Raw genomic sequence first — 15,450 nt, forward strand, 5'->3', positions numbered from 1 at the left:
CAGGCATAGGGGACAGCCAAAGAAAACACCCTGAGTCAGGAGATGGAGTGTCTTACTCCAGAAACAGCAAAGAGGCCAATGTCACTGGCTCTAAGTGTATTAGGGATGGGGTATGTAAGAAAACTGGAAAAGAGGATGGGGCTAGGTTATGAAAGTCTTTAGTGTCTTTCCCACTGATCCATACTTCCTTTGCTCTGCTTTGCTCTTCTCAGATGCTCCTGGTAAGGCAATGCCAGAGCCTACCTGGAGCTATGTATGGTCACATTCCCCTCCTTTGCTCCCTAGGCCTCTCCTACACAGGTACCTCAATCTTGCTGACTGCCTCAGCCTCCCAAATCATAACATGTAGGTGGCACAGAACAAAAGGTCTTCTGGGAAGGAGTTCAGAGAGGACTTGAATGGACACTGAATCAACTCAAATTTCCTTCTCCTTGTTAAAGAAGCGAGGACACAGCTGAAGGCCATAGTGGCAGTAGTCATAAGATGCCTGACCTCTCTGTTTATCTGGATTGTTTGGGTAGATGATGCCATTACGTGCTGCTGCTAGACAGGTCACTGGAGATCGAGCCCCAGACTGCAGGCAGCAGTCTACAGCCTCAGACCTGGGCTGCCACTCCCACTTTCTGTTGATTCCTCATAATCCTTGCTCTCTTTTCTTCAGATGTGAGGTAGGCACAGACATCTGGTCCCAATGCAATGACACACCCGTCAAATTTGCTCGCTTCCCAGTCACTGGATTAATTGAAGGTCGTTCTTACATATTTCGTGTCCGAGCTGTGAACAAAACTGGAATAAGCAACCCATCTCGCGTTTCTGAGCCTGTGGCAGCACTGGACCCCGTAGATAGAGCCAGGTTTAAAAGTAAGCATCTTTAAGCATGTTCCTTAAGGCAGAGATTTAACAAACTCAATGGCCCACAAGAGGTTGTATTTGTGTTCATTCCTCCACACATCCACTAGAGGGAGGTAGGAGTAAGACATCTTTTCCAGACAAATTCACGTCCAAGAAATCTTGCAGTTCACTGACTTCCCCATTCTCATGAAATTTGGTTTTGTTTGCATTTGAAAGTTTTATTTTGTTAACTTTGCTGCAAAGATATGGAATCCAAGGACCTGAAAACTATTTCTGATGATCATAATAGCACATTCCAAAAATAAGTGTTGGGTTTGTTTGTTTGTTTGTTTTTTAACAGAGAAATTCTTTACCTTGAAGTAGCCTCTTTGAGGCAAAAGTCCCACCCATAGCTCTTCCTAATTTCCAAGCAAAACAGTTTTGAAAATTAGGAGGCCATTTGGTTTTAGCTATCAAAAACATTTCTATTGTTTATATGCTAAACCTTAATATTAAATAAAGCCTTAGTACATAAATCCTGCCCCCAAGTTTGTTTGAAAAGAGCACACCTAGCCTCCCACAGGTTGGGGAGACATTGAACTATGGCATACCAATAATAATGATGATGATGATAGATAAATAGATAGATAAGTAGATAGATAGATAGCATTTATATAGAGTTTTAAGGTTTGCAAAGTACTTTACAAATACTTTCTCATTAAATCTTCACATTGGGAAATAAATGTTGGGGAGATAAGATATTGTCATCCTCATTTTACAGATGAGGAGACTAAGGCAGATAGAAGTAGTAATTTGCCTAGGGTCACATAGCTAGTAAATGTCTGAAGCCAGATATGAATTCAGCTTTTCCTGACTCCAGGTCCAGCACTCTTTATTGTGCCACTTAGCTCCACATATCTATATTTACATATTTACATATAGACATATAAAACACAAGGGCAACATTATTGGAAATCATCCATTTGGCCATTTACTTGAGCTCAGATCTAACTGCCTTTCCCAGATTAAGCTCTTAGAAGGCAAGTGAGGTATCTTAGCTATTTTCCAATTTCTGCTTTCTTTACAAACATGAGGCTTTCACATAGAAGAGATCCATTGAACATTGTGTGGAATGACTGAACTAGTCACAATTTGGGGGTGAAAGGTGGGGAAGGAAAATCAATAGTTCCTTAATCAGATTGACCAAATGAGTCACCCACATGGTAAAAATAGTTGAGGTGATTGTGCAACAGCAGCCAGTCTTCATTATGGAGCCGTTTCTAATTTTCAGTTTTTGGTTCCTTTAGGTCAACCTTCTGCACCCTGGACTGGACAGATCATTGTCACTGAAGAGGAACCTGCAGGTAAAGGCCATGATTTCCAAAGGTTTATAGCAACAAATTAAGATGTTTAGGTTTTTTGTTTTTGTTTTTTTGGCAGGGGGAGAGGGGACAGTTGGGGTTAAGTGACTTGCCCAAGGTCACACAGATAATAAGTGTCAGAGGCCAGATTTGAACTAAGGTCTTCCTGACTCCAGGGCTGTTGCTCTATCCAAAATTAAGATGTTTTTGTAGGTATCGCTGGAAGGCACTCCGAGGCCATCTAGTCTAATTTCTTTTATTTTACAGATGAAGAAAATTGAGACTCAAGATATTTAAGTGAATTAATTGTCCAAGATCATAAATGTAGTAAGCATCAGTCTCAATTTGAGTGCAGGTCCAGAGTCAGCAAACTTTTTGCAATGCCACATTGCCTCCCAAATCCATCATGTCCCCGGTGGAACTCATATCTCCCTCCAAACCCATCCTTCCTCTCTGGAGTCCTTCAAGTCTCAGCCAAAGTCTTACCTGCTACAAAAAACCCTTTCCAATCCCCTTTAATCTCAGCGCCTTCCCTCTGAGACGACACCCGCATTTATCATATTGTGTCATATCATTTCATATCAATCTACCTTATTCTTATATAGTTATTTGCATGTTGTCTCTCCCAGTAGACTATGAGTTCTTGAAATAATAGGCATTTAATAAATGCTAGTTGACTAATTGACTGAATCCAAACTTCCCCTTTTGCTGACAGTCTTTCTTCTGGTCATATCGATTCACCTCCATGAAGTTACCCTTGACTCTTTCTTCTTCCTCAAACCTCATAGCTAACCAGTTGCTAAATCTTGGTGATACTACTTTCATAGCATCACTATCCTATAATCCACTTGGCTCCATACACATTGCCTTTACTCTAGTTCAGGTTCTCATTAGCTAGACTGGAGCAGTAACCTAGTTTCTCTCCCTTTCTGATGCATCCTCCGTACAGTTAATCAATTGATATAAAAAAAAACAGATCTGCCTATATTACTCCCCACTGAAAAACCTCTAATAACTTCCTATTACCTCTAGGGTAAAATGCACGCTTCACGATAGCATCTAAAGCCTTTTGCTGTCTGGTTCCTGCCTACTTTTCCAGTTTTACTTCATGTTACTCTGCTTCTGCATGCTGTATTCTAGTAAAACTGACCTGTTAACTGTTCCTGAACTTAACATTCTTTTTCCCATTGCTGTGCCTTTGTTGAATACTCTCCCTTCTTATCTCTGCCTTATTGATACCCTAGCTTCCTTCAAAGTGCAGCTTAGCTGCTTCCTGCCATAGGAAGATTTTCCTGATTTCCATAGTAATTAGCACTGTCTCCCTCTTGACATTACTTTGTGTACACCTCATCTTTACTTGTGTACAAGTTGTTTTGCCTCAGGAGCACATGAGCTCCTCGAGGAAAGGGACACATTTTCTTATTTTATGTCTTTTCAGTGTTAATAATTAGAGGACCATTGGACAAAGTTATCTCTTATCTTACATCCATGAAGGAATCTTAAATTATCTATTGATCATAATGTAACTAGTACTTTAAGGTTTGCAAAGTGCTTTACAAATATCTCATTTTATCCTTACAATAACCCTGGGATGTAGGACCTATTATTATTCCCATTTTACAGATGAGGAAACTGAGGCAGACAGGTTAAATGACTTGCCCAGGTCACACAGCCAGCAAGTGTATGTCTGGATTTGAACTCAGGTCATCCTAACTCCAGATCCAGAGCTCTATCCACTGCGCCACCATGCTACCTATCTATCTATAAAGATATTTATCTATCTGCAGCCTGTTTGAAGAAAGTCTTTAAAGCAACACTATGTTCCACCAAATCAAATATTATTTTATAGTTAGCAACAACAAAAAAATAAGTACTGTGGGAACATATATTTGCTGTCTTTCAGTCAGTTGTGTGACCATAAAGATGCAGTCTCCTGTGGAATATCAGTTATGAATGTCTTATATATCTATATCTTCACAAAGCTTTTGTGGACATGAGAAAATAAGCATATGGGTCAGAATCATTTAATTTATGGTCTATCCTCTTAATTCCCTCCTTTGGGTAGCAATATCATCTGTAATTTTTTGAATCATTTAATATCTTCCATCTTTTCAAAAATCCTGAGAATTAATAACATTTCGGAGCCCTCAAAATTATGTCACCTCCAGCATGGTCCTCTTCTGTCTAATCTAGTCTACTTGTTCTTTCTATTTTCGTTGTACTTAGGGTAATTTCTACTTCTTTGTATAGTACATTGGAGGGTAAAGAGATATATCAGTCTACATGTGGGGGTTCTACTATCACTGATGCAGCAAATAATTTGTTCCAGAAATGTTGACAGATTTTTTTCCATTTTTTTTTCTATGTATTGTCTTTCCAGTTTTATCTTTGAATGCTTTTGGGATAATCTGGACCAATTAGATCAACCTCATACTAAGCTTTCTGTAAATTCTTTTTCTTCCTATAAACCTTTTCACTATTTGATGAGGTGATATGGCTCATAATCTTTCACCATCTTTCTCCGTAAGGTTTTGCAAATAAGTTTGCATTCTAACCCAGTGTTGCTGGTGATTTTGATCTCCGTTCTAACAAGCTGGTGATTTAACTGTATGCAGATGGCTGATTCATAAATGACTTTCATATAGGTGATCAGTCATTTCCTGTCTCTCATAATATAGTCAATTTATTTTGTCAATTTTGTGACTTTTCTAGCAATTTCTCATTCCATTTTATTCATCATATATAGGCATGAAACTTCTGAGTAACTTACAGGCCTTTGGCTTCATTTTTTTTCCTCAAGCCTGAGCCATATTTTCCACTGTGAAACTGTAACAGCTTCAAAGCTGATAGTCAAAATATCAGTGCCAAAACCTGGGACACGCAAAAGGCAAAGATATCGACCTTCATGACAACCAAAGTATAACCAAAATAAAACAGTTACCACAACAAGGAGACTTAAAGAGTCCAGAAATCTCATTAGTTAGCAATTACTTTATCTCTTTGCAAAATAGAGAGAGAACGACTGCCAAAGACAACACCCACTTTAGAATCCAAACTTATTCATAAAGCACTACAGAAGATTCTAGAAGATTATGAGGAGTATTGTCTTCTGAAACAGCAAAAGAAAGGGAAAAAATTTTTTAAAATTACTGTGAGGACTCAAATAAACCATATCATCCAGAGAGCAGGGAGATGACAAATAGTTAGAAAGTGGAGGAAGTTTGCCAATATTTCTCTAACATTCTATTTTCATCATCAGTGATGGAGAAACCACCTTATTTTGATTCTAATACCTCAATGTCCAATGTGCCATAGGAAAAAGGAAAAACAGCACTTAGGAAGACAAAGCTGGGACTAGACCAAGTCCACGAAGGAAATCCATTAAGTATCACTTTACAAGATATCTTGGATGTCAAAAAATATTTTAAAAACCATCGTTGCTATTGACTAAAATTAAAAAGGAGGGAGAAAACATCAATAACGCCCACCCCATATACCTACTTTCTCATATTTATAAAATCTTTATAAGGATGCATTACACACAAGTATGCTCAATGAGAGTGAGAAGGGATATGCAGGCTTTTGCATATGATTTTCCTCAGCAGACTTCATCTTTATCAAGCAACTATAAAGATATAGTCTGCTGAGGAAAATCGTATGCAAAATACAATATTTCTCTGTGTTAACAGTTTGTTCACTATTATTTTAGTCAGCTGAGTAAGATGCAGTCTTAAGCAATGTCTTCCAGTAAGGAATCTCTTATTTATATGCTAAGGTTATATGAGATTCCTTGATAAACACAACCACAGAGGAACTTCTGTTCAACAGCTCTCTGATTACTAAGTCAAATAAAGTATAAAACAAGGAATTATATGATCACCAAAGATTCACAGCACTGTCATCACACATGTCTTGTGAATCTTAGAGCACTATAATTTCCAAGGAATCAAAGTTGTGAATGACGTAAAGAAAAATGGGGAAATGCATGGCTGGTATTAATTGTCCAAGATCATAAATGTAGTAAGCATCAGTCTCAATTTGAATGCAGGTCCAGAGTCAGCAAACTTTTTGCAATGCCACATTGCCTCCCAAATCCATCATGTCCCCGGTGGAACTCATATCTCCCTCCAAACCCATCCTTCCTCAGAATATTTCCAATGATGACCAATACTGTTATTTTTAAAAAATTAACATTAATTTAAAAAATTTTGAGTTCCAAATTCTCTCTTTTCCCCAGCCCCTCCTCCACCTATTGAGAAGGCAAGCAATATGATATCAATTATACATGGAAATTCATGTAAAACATATTTCCATAGTAGCCACGTTGCAAAAAAAAAGGCAAGGAAAAAGTAAATGAAAAAAGTATGCTTCAATCTGCACTTAAAGTTCATCAGTTCTCTCTCTGAATGATAGCATTTTTCATCATGAGTCCTTTGGAGTTGTCTTGGATCCTTATATTGCTAAGAATATCTAAGTCATTCACAGTTGATCATCATACAATATTGCTATTACTGTGTTCAGTATTCTCCTGGTTCTGCTCATTTCACTTTGCATCATTGCATTTAAGTCTTCCCAGGTTTTTCTGAGACCATCCCCTTCATCATTTCTTATAGCACAATAATATTACATCACAATGATATACCACAACTTGTTCAGCCATTCCCTAACTGATAAACAATGATGTCTTATACTCAAACAGTCACATGGGGATATTGCTGAGGAAATGTATGATCAGAAAAGGAAATGGACCAATGAGAGCAGGTGATAATGGATGGACGCCTAGACACTCCACTTATATTCAAGAAATGTAGCAAGCCTTAGAGGAAGGCATCCAGAATATTGGGTGGATTCTCTATGGAGCATTTGTGGAAGAACAAGTATACAAATCACAAAGAATGAGAAGATGTAGATGGATTCACTTATTTCACTCTGAATCCTGAACCACAGTTCCCAACATATTTTTATTGTCTCACCTTTTCATTCAAGTCAATGAACTTAAAAAGTATATGGTGATTTAACTTGGAAGTTGTATTTAATTCTTTTTTTTTTTTTTTTTGGTGAGGCAATTGGGGTTAAGTGACTTGCCCAGGGTCACACAGCTAGTAAGTACTACGTGTCTGAGTTTGGATTTGAACTCAGGTCCTCCTGATTCCAGGGCTGGTGCTTTGTCCACTGTATTTAATTCTTTATAGAATTTCTCTACCTCTTCATCCTCTATAGTAGATGGCATATAACCTGCAATTATCTGCATAATAGACTTTTTGTTTATGCTCATCATGATAACCAAGTGTCTCACGAAAAAAAATGTTTCTTGCCTCCTCTGCCATATTCAAGTTCCCAGTACCTGTTTGGGCCCATTCTCTATTCAGAGCTACTGCTCATCTTCCCCATTTCCCCATTAAATATCTTCAATTAAGCCAGAATTAAGCACACTATTTCATAGTAGGGTAAAAATTCTTTTACTCAAAACCAAATGAAAAGTAAACAAAGAGTTAAAATAAGCAGCAGGCACTCCATCACCCATTTCCTAAAACTCTCTCCTCCCAGATTTTTAGTCCTGGGAGGCTGTAAGTCTACTTATCTTCACTCCTTTCACTCTCTCATCAGCACAGCAGGGCAAGCTAAGGAACAGAAAGACTGTTGAGGATTTGCCTGGTATAAGAATGCTGAAATGGTAAAGCTGAATTGTCTAAAAGGTGCCATTACTACCATATCTGAAAGTACTAGCCTTAGCAGGAATAAGAAGTCAAATGCTAACTCTAATGGGAGTGAAATATAGTCCAGGGAAAGGCCCCTGATTCTACATCCATTTTTCTTTTACTTTCTGTTTTTATCTTTTTCTTCTCCTCTTCTCATTCCACCCCTTCTCCAAAAATTCCTGCATCTTGAATTTAATGTGAAACTTCTGTCTAGCATGTTGCAAGTGACCCCCTTCCAACCACTGTCTATGCTGCTTTAATTCTTTCATTCTCACGCCAGTAGCCTGTGAACAAAGCACTGTACCATTACTGGGGAGATTGCTACTGTGCCATATTACACTTGTCCTGGGATGCATGATGAAACTAATTCTGCCACCTTCTTTATATGGCCTATAGGTCATATCCCATCTGGTTGTGACTTTTGTATCTCTTTTGATTTCTTTTTCTGCAAAATAAACTTTATTGATATCTTTCATTTTTATGTTCCACAAATTTCCCCTTGTATTCTTCTTTTTTATTCCTCCCAAAGAGTCATCCTATAAAGCACATAATTTTTTAAAAGAAAAAGATGAAGAGGGGAGGAAAGGAGCACAGCTGAATAATCCATTGAAATAATCCGACAATATTTGCAATATTCCATACCTATAGAGACCCTCACCCCTATCCTGCCACCTTTGCAAAGCAATAGGAGGAGATGTTTTCTTATGTCTTTTCTTTGGGTTAATTTAAGCTTGCTCTTTGAAATTTTGCACCATTTATTTTTTATTATTTTGTAGCTATTCTTTCCATTTACATTGTATATATTGTTTTCTGGTTCTGCTTACTTCATTCTGCATCAGTTCAGGTAGATCTTTCCATGCTTCTGTGTATTAATCATATTTATCATTTCTTACTGCATAGCAAAGGGCCATTACATTCATTTACCACAATTTGTTTAATCATTCCCCAATTGATGGGCATCTTCTTTGTTTCTACTTCTTTGCTACCTCAAAAAAAGTGCCGCTATAAATATTTTGTGTGTAGGAGGCCTTTCTTTTACAAGTAAATTACTTACTTGGAGGGTATTTACCTAACAGTAGAATCTCTGGGTCAAAGGGCATAGACCTTCTGGTCACTTTATTTGCATAGTTCCAGATTTCTTTTCAGAATGGTTGTATTAATTCACAGCTCCACCAACAATACATTAGAGTGTCTATCTTTCCACAATCTCTTCAACATGAACTATTCCCATCTTCTGTCACCTTTGCCAATTTTCTGGGTGTGAGGTGAAATTTCAGAATCGTTTTGATTTGTATTTCTTTTATTATTAGTGATCTGGAGCATTCTTTCATATGGTTGTTTATAGTTCATTAGAAAACTGTTGGCTGATATTCTTTGACCACTTATCTCTTGGCAATGGCTTTGGCCTTGTATATTTCTTTTAGTTGGTTTCTTTTCAAGAGAGAGTTTCAATACTGAAATGATTTAATTCCTTTAATATCACATGTGCTTGTTGGTCTTTGGATAAAGATCCCACATATAGATCACCACAAGTTAAATTATTTTTTTATGAATGGTCTAAAAAGTGGGTGACTTTTTACACTCCCTGTTCTTTTTTATGCAATGTTGCCACTGTTACAGCAGAAATAGAAGGAGGGTATATAGTACTGAGGACAATTTAAAATTTTTCTGTTTCATGTGTCGCCATACAGTCATAGACAAATAATTCATTCACTATCACTATTTAAGATCAAATAATGGAAACCCCAGGCCATCATGTTGAATTGGGAACCAAATTATTTTTCTTATGTGCATTCTTAACCTGATGTATCCATTTTAGATTGATCTTAATAAAGTAACTGTCCATCTATGTATCTGTCAAGCAAGTATTGGTAAATGAAAATTACTGAATGGCTGTATAAATAGCATTTGCTGGTGTTCTTCGGAAGGTCATTGTTACTGAGCTAAATTCACCCCAGTGCCTGCCTCTTCCTTATATTGACAGGCAAACTAATGCTTGTCATCAAGGGAGGCAATATTAAGGTTTTCATGCTCTTTGCATAATTCAATAGAGTAATAATTTGATGTATCATTGTATGAGTATGTTCTCAAGGTATTTAGAGAGTGACATTAATTAATGGAAGGGTACCTGATTCGTAGAAATGAGAAATGCATATCCCTAATCAATCAAGCAAGCAAACATTTATCAAGCATCAACTGTGAAACAAGCATTGTAACTTCTGTAAGTGAAGGACTCAGGCAATGGGAAAATTTTAGTTCATGAATACTATTCTTTTCAAATATTAAAATGTCACAATAGCTTATCCTAAGGAGGGCTACCTCATCAGTATTATATATAACTGTAGACAGACAAATAGATATGGATATAGCTACCGATATACAGGTTGTTAGTTGTATGACTTTGAACAAGTCAATTAAATTCTCAGCCTCAGTTTCTTTAACTCCAAGATGGGCATAATAATAGCACTTATCTCACAGGATTGTTGTGAGAATCCAAGGAGATAATATATATAAAACACTTTGCATACATAAATGTTAGCTGTTACTGTTACTAGACAGACAGACAGACAGATAGATAGATAGAAGATAGATCCATTCTGTGCTCAGAAAAATGACGACTGTTCTATCTGAATAATTTCCTAGGCATTAGGACAATCATTCCATCACACTGTCCTCCAAATATGTCTTGCTAATTCCCAGGTCTTGGACTTTGACCATCCTGTTCTTATCCCTGGAATTCCTTCTCCTTCCTCCCCACATATTTAAATCCTAGCTCTTCTCTGAAACCCAATGGCAGTGCAGGGAATATGGGTGGTAGTGGACTTAGAAGGCTCAAGGTGAAAGAAAGGACTGGTAGAAACAGGGTAGAAGTGGGAAATATTTGTGGGAATCAGGAGTGTGAAAGTACTTAGAAACTGGTAAAGCTGGGAAGCCAGGTGAGTAGTCCAGCCAGTATGCAATAGGTGAGCAAGAGTCAAAGGGCACAATGGACTGTGTTCTCAACATAGCAATAGTACAAAGAGTCATCCAATGAGGAAACTAGAAATATAAAGAGATTTTCCAGAGGACAGTGGGTCAGAGACTGGAGATGATCATCAGGAACCAGGAAATTCATAGTAACCTGAAGAGCAAGGAAAGCAAGGCAGTTAGGAGAACCCAAATGAGACGTGAGCAACAAGGAGACCTTTATACAGAGAAAACTTGGGGCCAGAGCCAGAAAGCTTCTTCTCCTGCTCCCAGATGCTTTCCAGACTCTTTCATCTTTATTCTGCATATACTATGGACATGTGTGTGTGTGTGTGCGTGTGTGTGTTTGTGTTTCCTCTTCCCCACTCCCCATTTAAATGTAAGGTTCTTGAGAGTAGTGACTGTTTAACTTTTGTCTATAAATCCTTAGCATTGTGCCTGGCCCATCACAGGAGTTTAATACATGCTTATTACTTGATTAATTCAGGCAGCTAGGTGGTACAGTGGATTGAGTGCCGGGCCTGGAGTCAGGAAGATTCATCTCCTTTAGTTCAGATATGGCCTCAGACACTTACTAGCTGTGTGGACCTGGACAAGTCACTTAGCTCTGTTTGCCTCAGTTTCCTTATCTAATAAAATGAGCTGGAGAAGGAAATGGTAAAACACTCCAGTATCTTTGCCAAGAAAACTCCAAATGGGGTTACAAAGAATTGAGCATTACTGAAAAGACTGAACAACAAAACAAAACAAAACGATTGATGATAAACTTCTTGCAAGGGCAGGAAATAATTAAAGACATGGCCAGTCTGCAAAGGAATAGTTCTCTGGTACAAAGGGTGAGTTCAGCTTTCTTTATGAAGCAGAAAGAATACTGGAGTCAAAAGGCCCAGGTTCAAATCCCAGCTCTGCAATTTACTGCATGTGTGACTTCTGGTTAGTTGCTTCAGTTCTTTATCTATAAAATGAGGCATTTGTATTCAATGGCCTCTAGGGTCCTTTCTAGCTTTAAATCTATAAAGCTCTAATCTTTCCCTGAACCCTCAAGTCCACAGTGATTTTTCCATTCCTCCAAACTTATATGGTGCTTATTTTCTGCTCTACTCATTTAATAATAGCTAGCATTTCTGTAGCATTTAAGGCTGGAAAAACGCTTTATAGATATTATCTCATCCTCACAACAATCCTGGAAGGTAGTGCTATTATGATCCCTGTGTGGGACATGAAGACTCTTACCAATAAATTCTGGAGACTCAGATGTAGCAAAGAGAAAGATTTCTTTATTAGCCTTCTCGAGAAAGGGCACCCTCTGTCCACCTGAAATGGCTCTGGTGGAAGAGTGCAAGGGTGTGCTCAGCAAAGAAAGATGATATAGACCCTAACCCCAGCTACTCCTCCCTAACCCCCTTCCTCTCAGCTCATTGGTGCAAGCCCTGAGGGCACAATCTATTCCCGGAAATTCTACCCCAGCAACAGAGAACAAAGACAGTTTCACAAACCTGCCTGGAGACAAGGAAAGGCAGGAAGTTTTTGCAAGAGTAAGCAGTTTGGGAAGGGGGGGGGGGTCTGGTAAAGTACAGGATGTGTTGAAAAGCATGTTTCTTTACAAGATCAACCAGCTGCAAATGTCTCAACAGAATAAGAAACAATTAACTCTTTGAGGAAGCTTCACTCCTGAGAGATCCTCAGAGATCATCTCTTACAATCCCCATTTTACAGATAAGGAAACTGAGGCAGATAGCAGTTAAGTGACTTGCCCAGGGTCACATAGCTAGCAAATATCTGAAGCCAGATTTAAACTCATATCTGCCTGACTCTAGGCCCTTCACTCTATCCAAGGTGTTACCTACCTGTCTCATCTGCCACCTATTATATATTGCCTTCTCTTATTATTCAATTTATCATGTGCATATGTGACTCTCATCTTTCTAATCAGACTGGGTTTAGAGAGATGGATTTTCATGGGAAAATTCTAGCTCAGTATAAAGAAATCTAATCAAATACATTTGTGAATCAAGGAGCATTTGCTATGTATCCATTATGTGATAGGCACTGAGTCTAGAGATACAAAGACAAGAGGAAGCCCTATGCCTGCCCTCAAGGAGCTTATAGTCACTGAAAATCGAAATTATTTGTCTATATAGCTGATACTATTCTTATCATGAACCAGGGTTACAAAATGCCCAAGCATTCTTATAAATAAGAAAGAAGTGGATTGCCTCTCCTGTAAGCTCCCTAAGGAGGAGATCCTGTTTCACATACTTTTTTGTATCTTCCACAGTATAAAGCTATAGCCAAGATGAGTGCTTCATAAATATGTGTTCACTAAATGAATGACTCATACAGAAGGATTATGAAGCTAAGGTGGATTCTACAGGGAAAAGTGGATTGTTCTTTGGAAGCACCCTGTAACCTCTTGGGAACACTGGTATCCTCCAGGATGTGGAGCCCTTCTATTCATGTCAGTTTTGTTTTTGTTCTTCAGAGGGTGTTGTTCCCGGGCCACCTACTGACCTCTCTGTGACAGAAGCCACCAGAAGTTATGTTGTACTTAGCTGGAAGCCACCTGGTCAGCGTGGTCACGAAGGCATTATGTACTTTGTGGAAAAGGTAAAGCTGCAGTGTCAATCTTTACCCTAATGATATTTCCTAAGGCTTTCCCTAAGGAAAGAGTTTTCCAAACCTCAGGGTTTTCATTGTCTCACAGGCCATTAGCTGCCTGGCAAAGCCTTTCATTGGCTTTCCCCTTGTCTGTCTTTCCTTAGATCTGTATATTTTTAACTCTTCTGCCATAGACTTTGGGTGATTGAATCTATATCAGTAATAATAGATGAGCAAAAAGGAATACAGAATTAGGGTTAAAACAATGTTTAGTTTAGCTAAATAAGCATGACACAGACTCATATATACTTCGTGCCCAACATGATTCTAGGAGCTATAGGGAGAAATGGAAATTAAACTATATCCTTCCCCTCTCTAATTTATTCATTTAAATCTCCAACTATAAAACTTGTTCTTTTGTTGTCTGTGGTTGGTTAGCTCTCTAGATTAGAGCCCAACGTTAATGAGATCAGAGGCACAGGAGTTGTAATGGAAAGACCTTTGACTTGGGAGTCAAGAAACCTGGATTTGAATCTTGGTCTTGAAATGTATTTGCTGTGACCATGGAGAAGTTGCTTTACTTATTCCTGCTCACCTACATACAAATCTACTCAGTCACTAAGTACTATTACTTAGTGACTTAGCTTCTTCTAAATTATGCTTTTTAAAGAAATTCTAGGACAATCACTGTCCAGTTTTCTCCATCAGAAATATTAAGAGCACTCCCCAAGTTTCTATATAAAATCTGTTTTTAAAAAAAGCTGTGATGGGATGATTGGCAGGTTAAAACCCTAGTGAATAAATAATAAATTCTGTTCAAGAGAAAGGAAGAGAAATTTAATAAGCACCAGAACACAGAATAAGCATATGGAAAACTTCTATCCTCATTATAATAAGCACATGGAAAATGTCTTTCCTCATCATAAAAATATAAATACAATATAATACAATGTGATTCAAGAAGCATTTAATGAGCTCCACCCACATGTAGGGTACTGTGGTAGGTATTGGGGATACAAAGACAAATTGCTAATATAATTCTTACCATTAATTCTAAAGCTACAAAAGAGTTGGACATACCTGAAACTACCAAACAACAACAAGCTAGTGAAAATGATAACCAGAAATTTCCCAGCACAAAGTTGTTTCAAAAGTTCCCGTGAGTTCCTGGATGAATCCCTCTACTTCATCCAATAGGATATCTATTCCCAATGAGAAATGGGATAAACTAGTCTGTGGCTTATCCTGATAGTTGGGTCACAACAGATGTAGGAGACATGTCTACTGCTGGTGCAACCTCAGAGACCCTGGGAAATATTTCCCTAGTAGCCCCCATCACTGAAACATGTCCTATGTGACATGGTCCAGATCAGGGGGCTAGGAGCAAGTAACAAAAGAGGCAGGTAAATGACTTCCAAGGTTGGAAGTTGGAGCAGAGGTGAAACAGGAAGAGATGGAGGATAATGACTGTGTGATCCTGGGAAGACTATTGACTATACTGGAAATGTTCTAGTAATGGCAGTTGCTGGGGAAAAGTTACTCAGTGGAGGAGGTAAAAAATGTGGGCTCTGATACAAATGTGTATAGATGAGTTGGGGTTAGGGTTAGCAATGGCTGGGGATAATCTCTTGCTTTGATAGGCAGCCTTTGAGAAAGAAGAGTGAGGTAAATAACAGTTCTCTGGCCTCTTGTTCTCTGGCCTCTTCTTACAACAGCCAGTATGGTGAGGCTGTGACTGTTCTCTTTCTGTAGATATCATCAAGAAGAAGCTGGCCATGCTGAATGAAAGAAAAAAAGTCAGCTAAGGCACTTTCTGATGACAATTAGAAAAAGATTGAGGAGTGCAAGAAACAGAAATTAAAGAAAAGCATAGATGAGTTGGAATTATGGTTAGGAATGTCTAGGAGTAATCGCTTGTTCTGACAGACGGCCTTTGGAAAAAAAGATTGAGATAAATAATAGTTCATTTCATCATTGTGACTAATTGGTATAGG

The 15,450-nt window shown here is 38.2% G+C and overlaps 1 protein-coding gene across 1 annotated transcript in view; it reads left to right on the forward strand.

Moving 5' to 3' along the window:
• The window catches only part of LOC114053942 (myomesin-1-like), a 158,884-nt gene that overhangs the window by 72,495 nt on the left and 70,939 nt on the right, over window positions 1-15,450 (forward strand). Inside the window, exons 12-14 of the mRNA XM_027877082.1 lie at window positions 662-861; window positions 2,139-2,195; window positions 13,341-13,465. Coding sequence (XP_027732883.1) covers window positions 662-861; window positions 2,139-2,195; window positions 13,341-13,465 — 382 coding nt within the window. The remainder of the gene's footprint in view (window positions 1-661; window positions 862-2,138; window positions 2,196-13,340; window positions 13,466-15,450) is intronic.

This window comes from Vombatus ursinus, unplaced genomic scaffold (assembly GCF_900497805.2).
Source record: "Vombatus ursinus unplaced genomic scaffold, bare-nosed wombat genome assembly UNPS02014812.1, whole genome shotgun sequence".
Taxonomy (NCBI): domain Eukaryota; kingdom Metazoa; phylum Chordata; class Mammalia; order Diprotodontia; family Vombatidae; genus Vombatus; species Vombatus ursinus.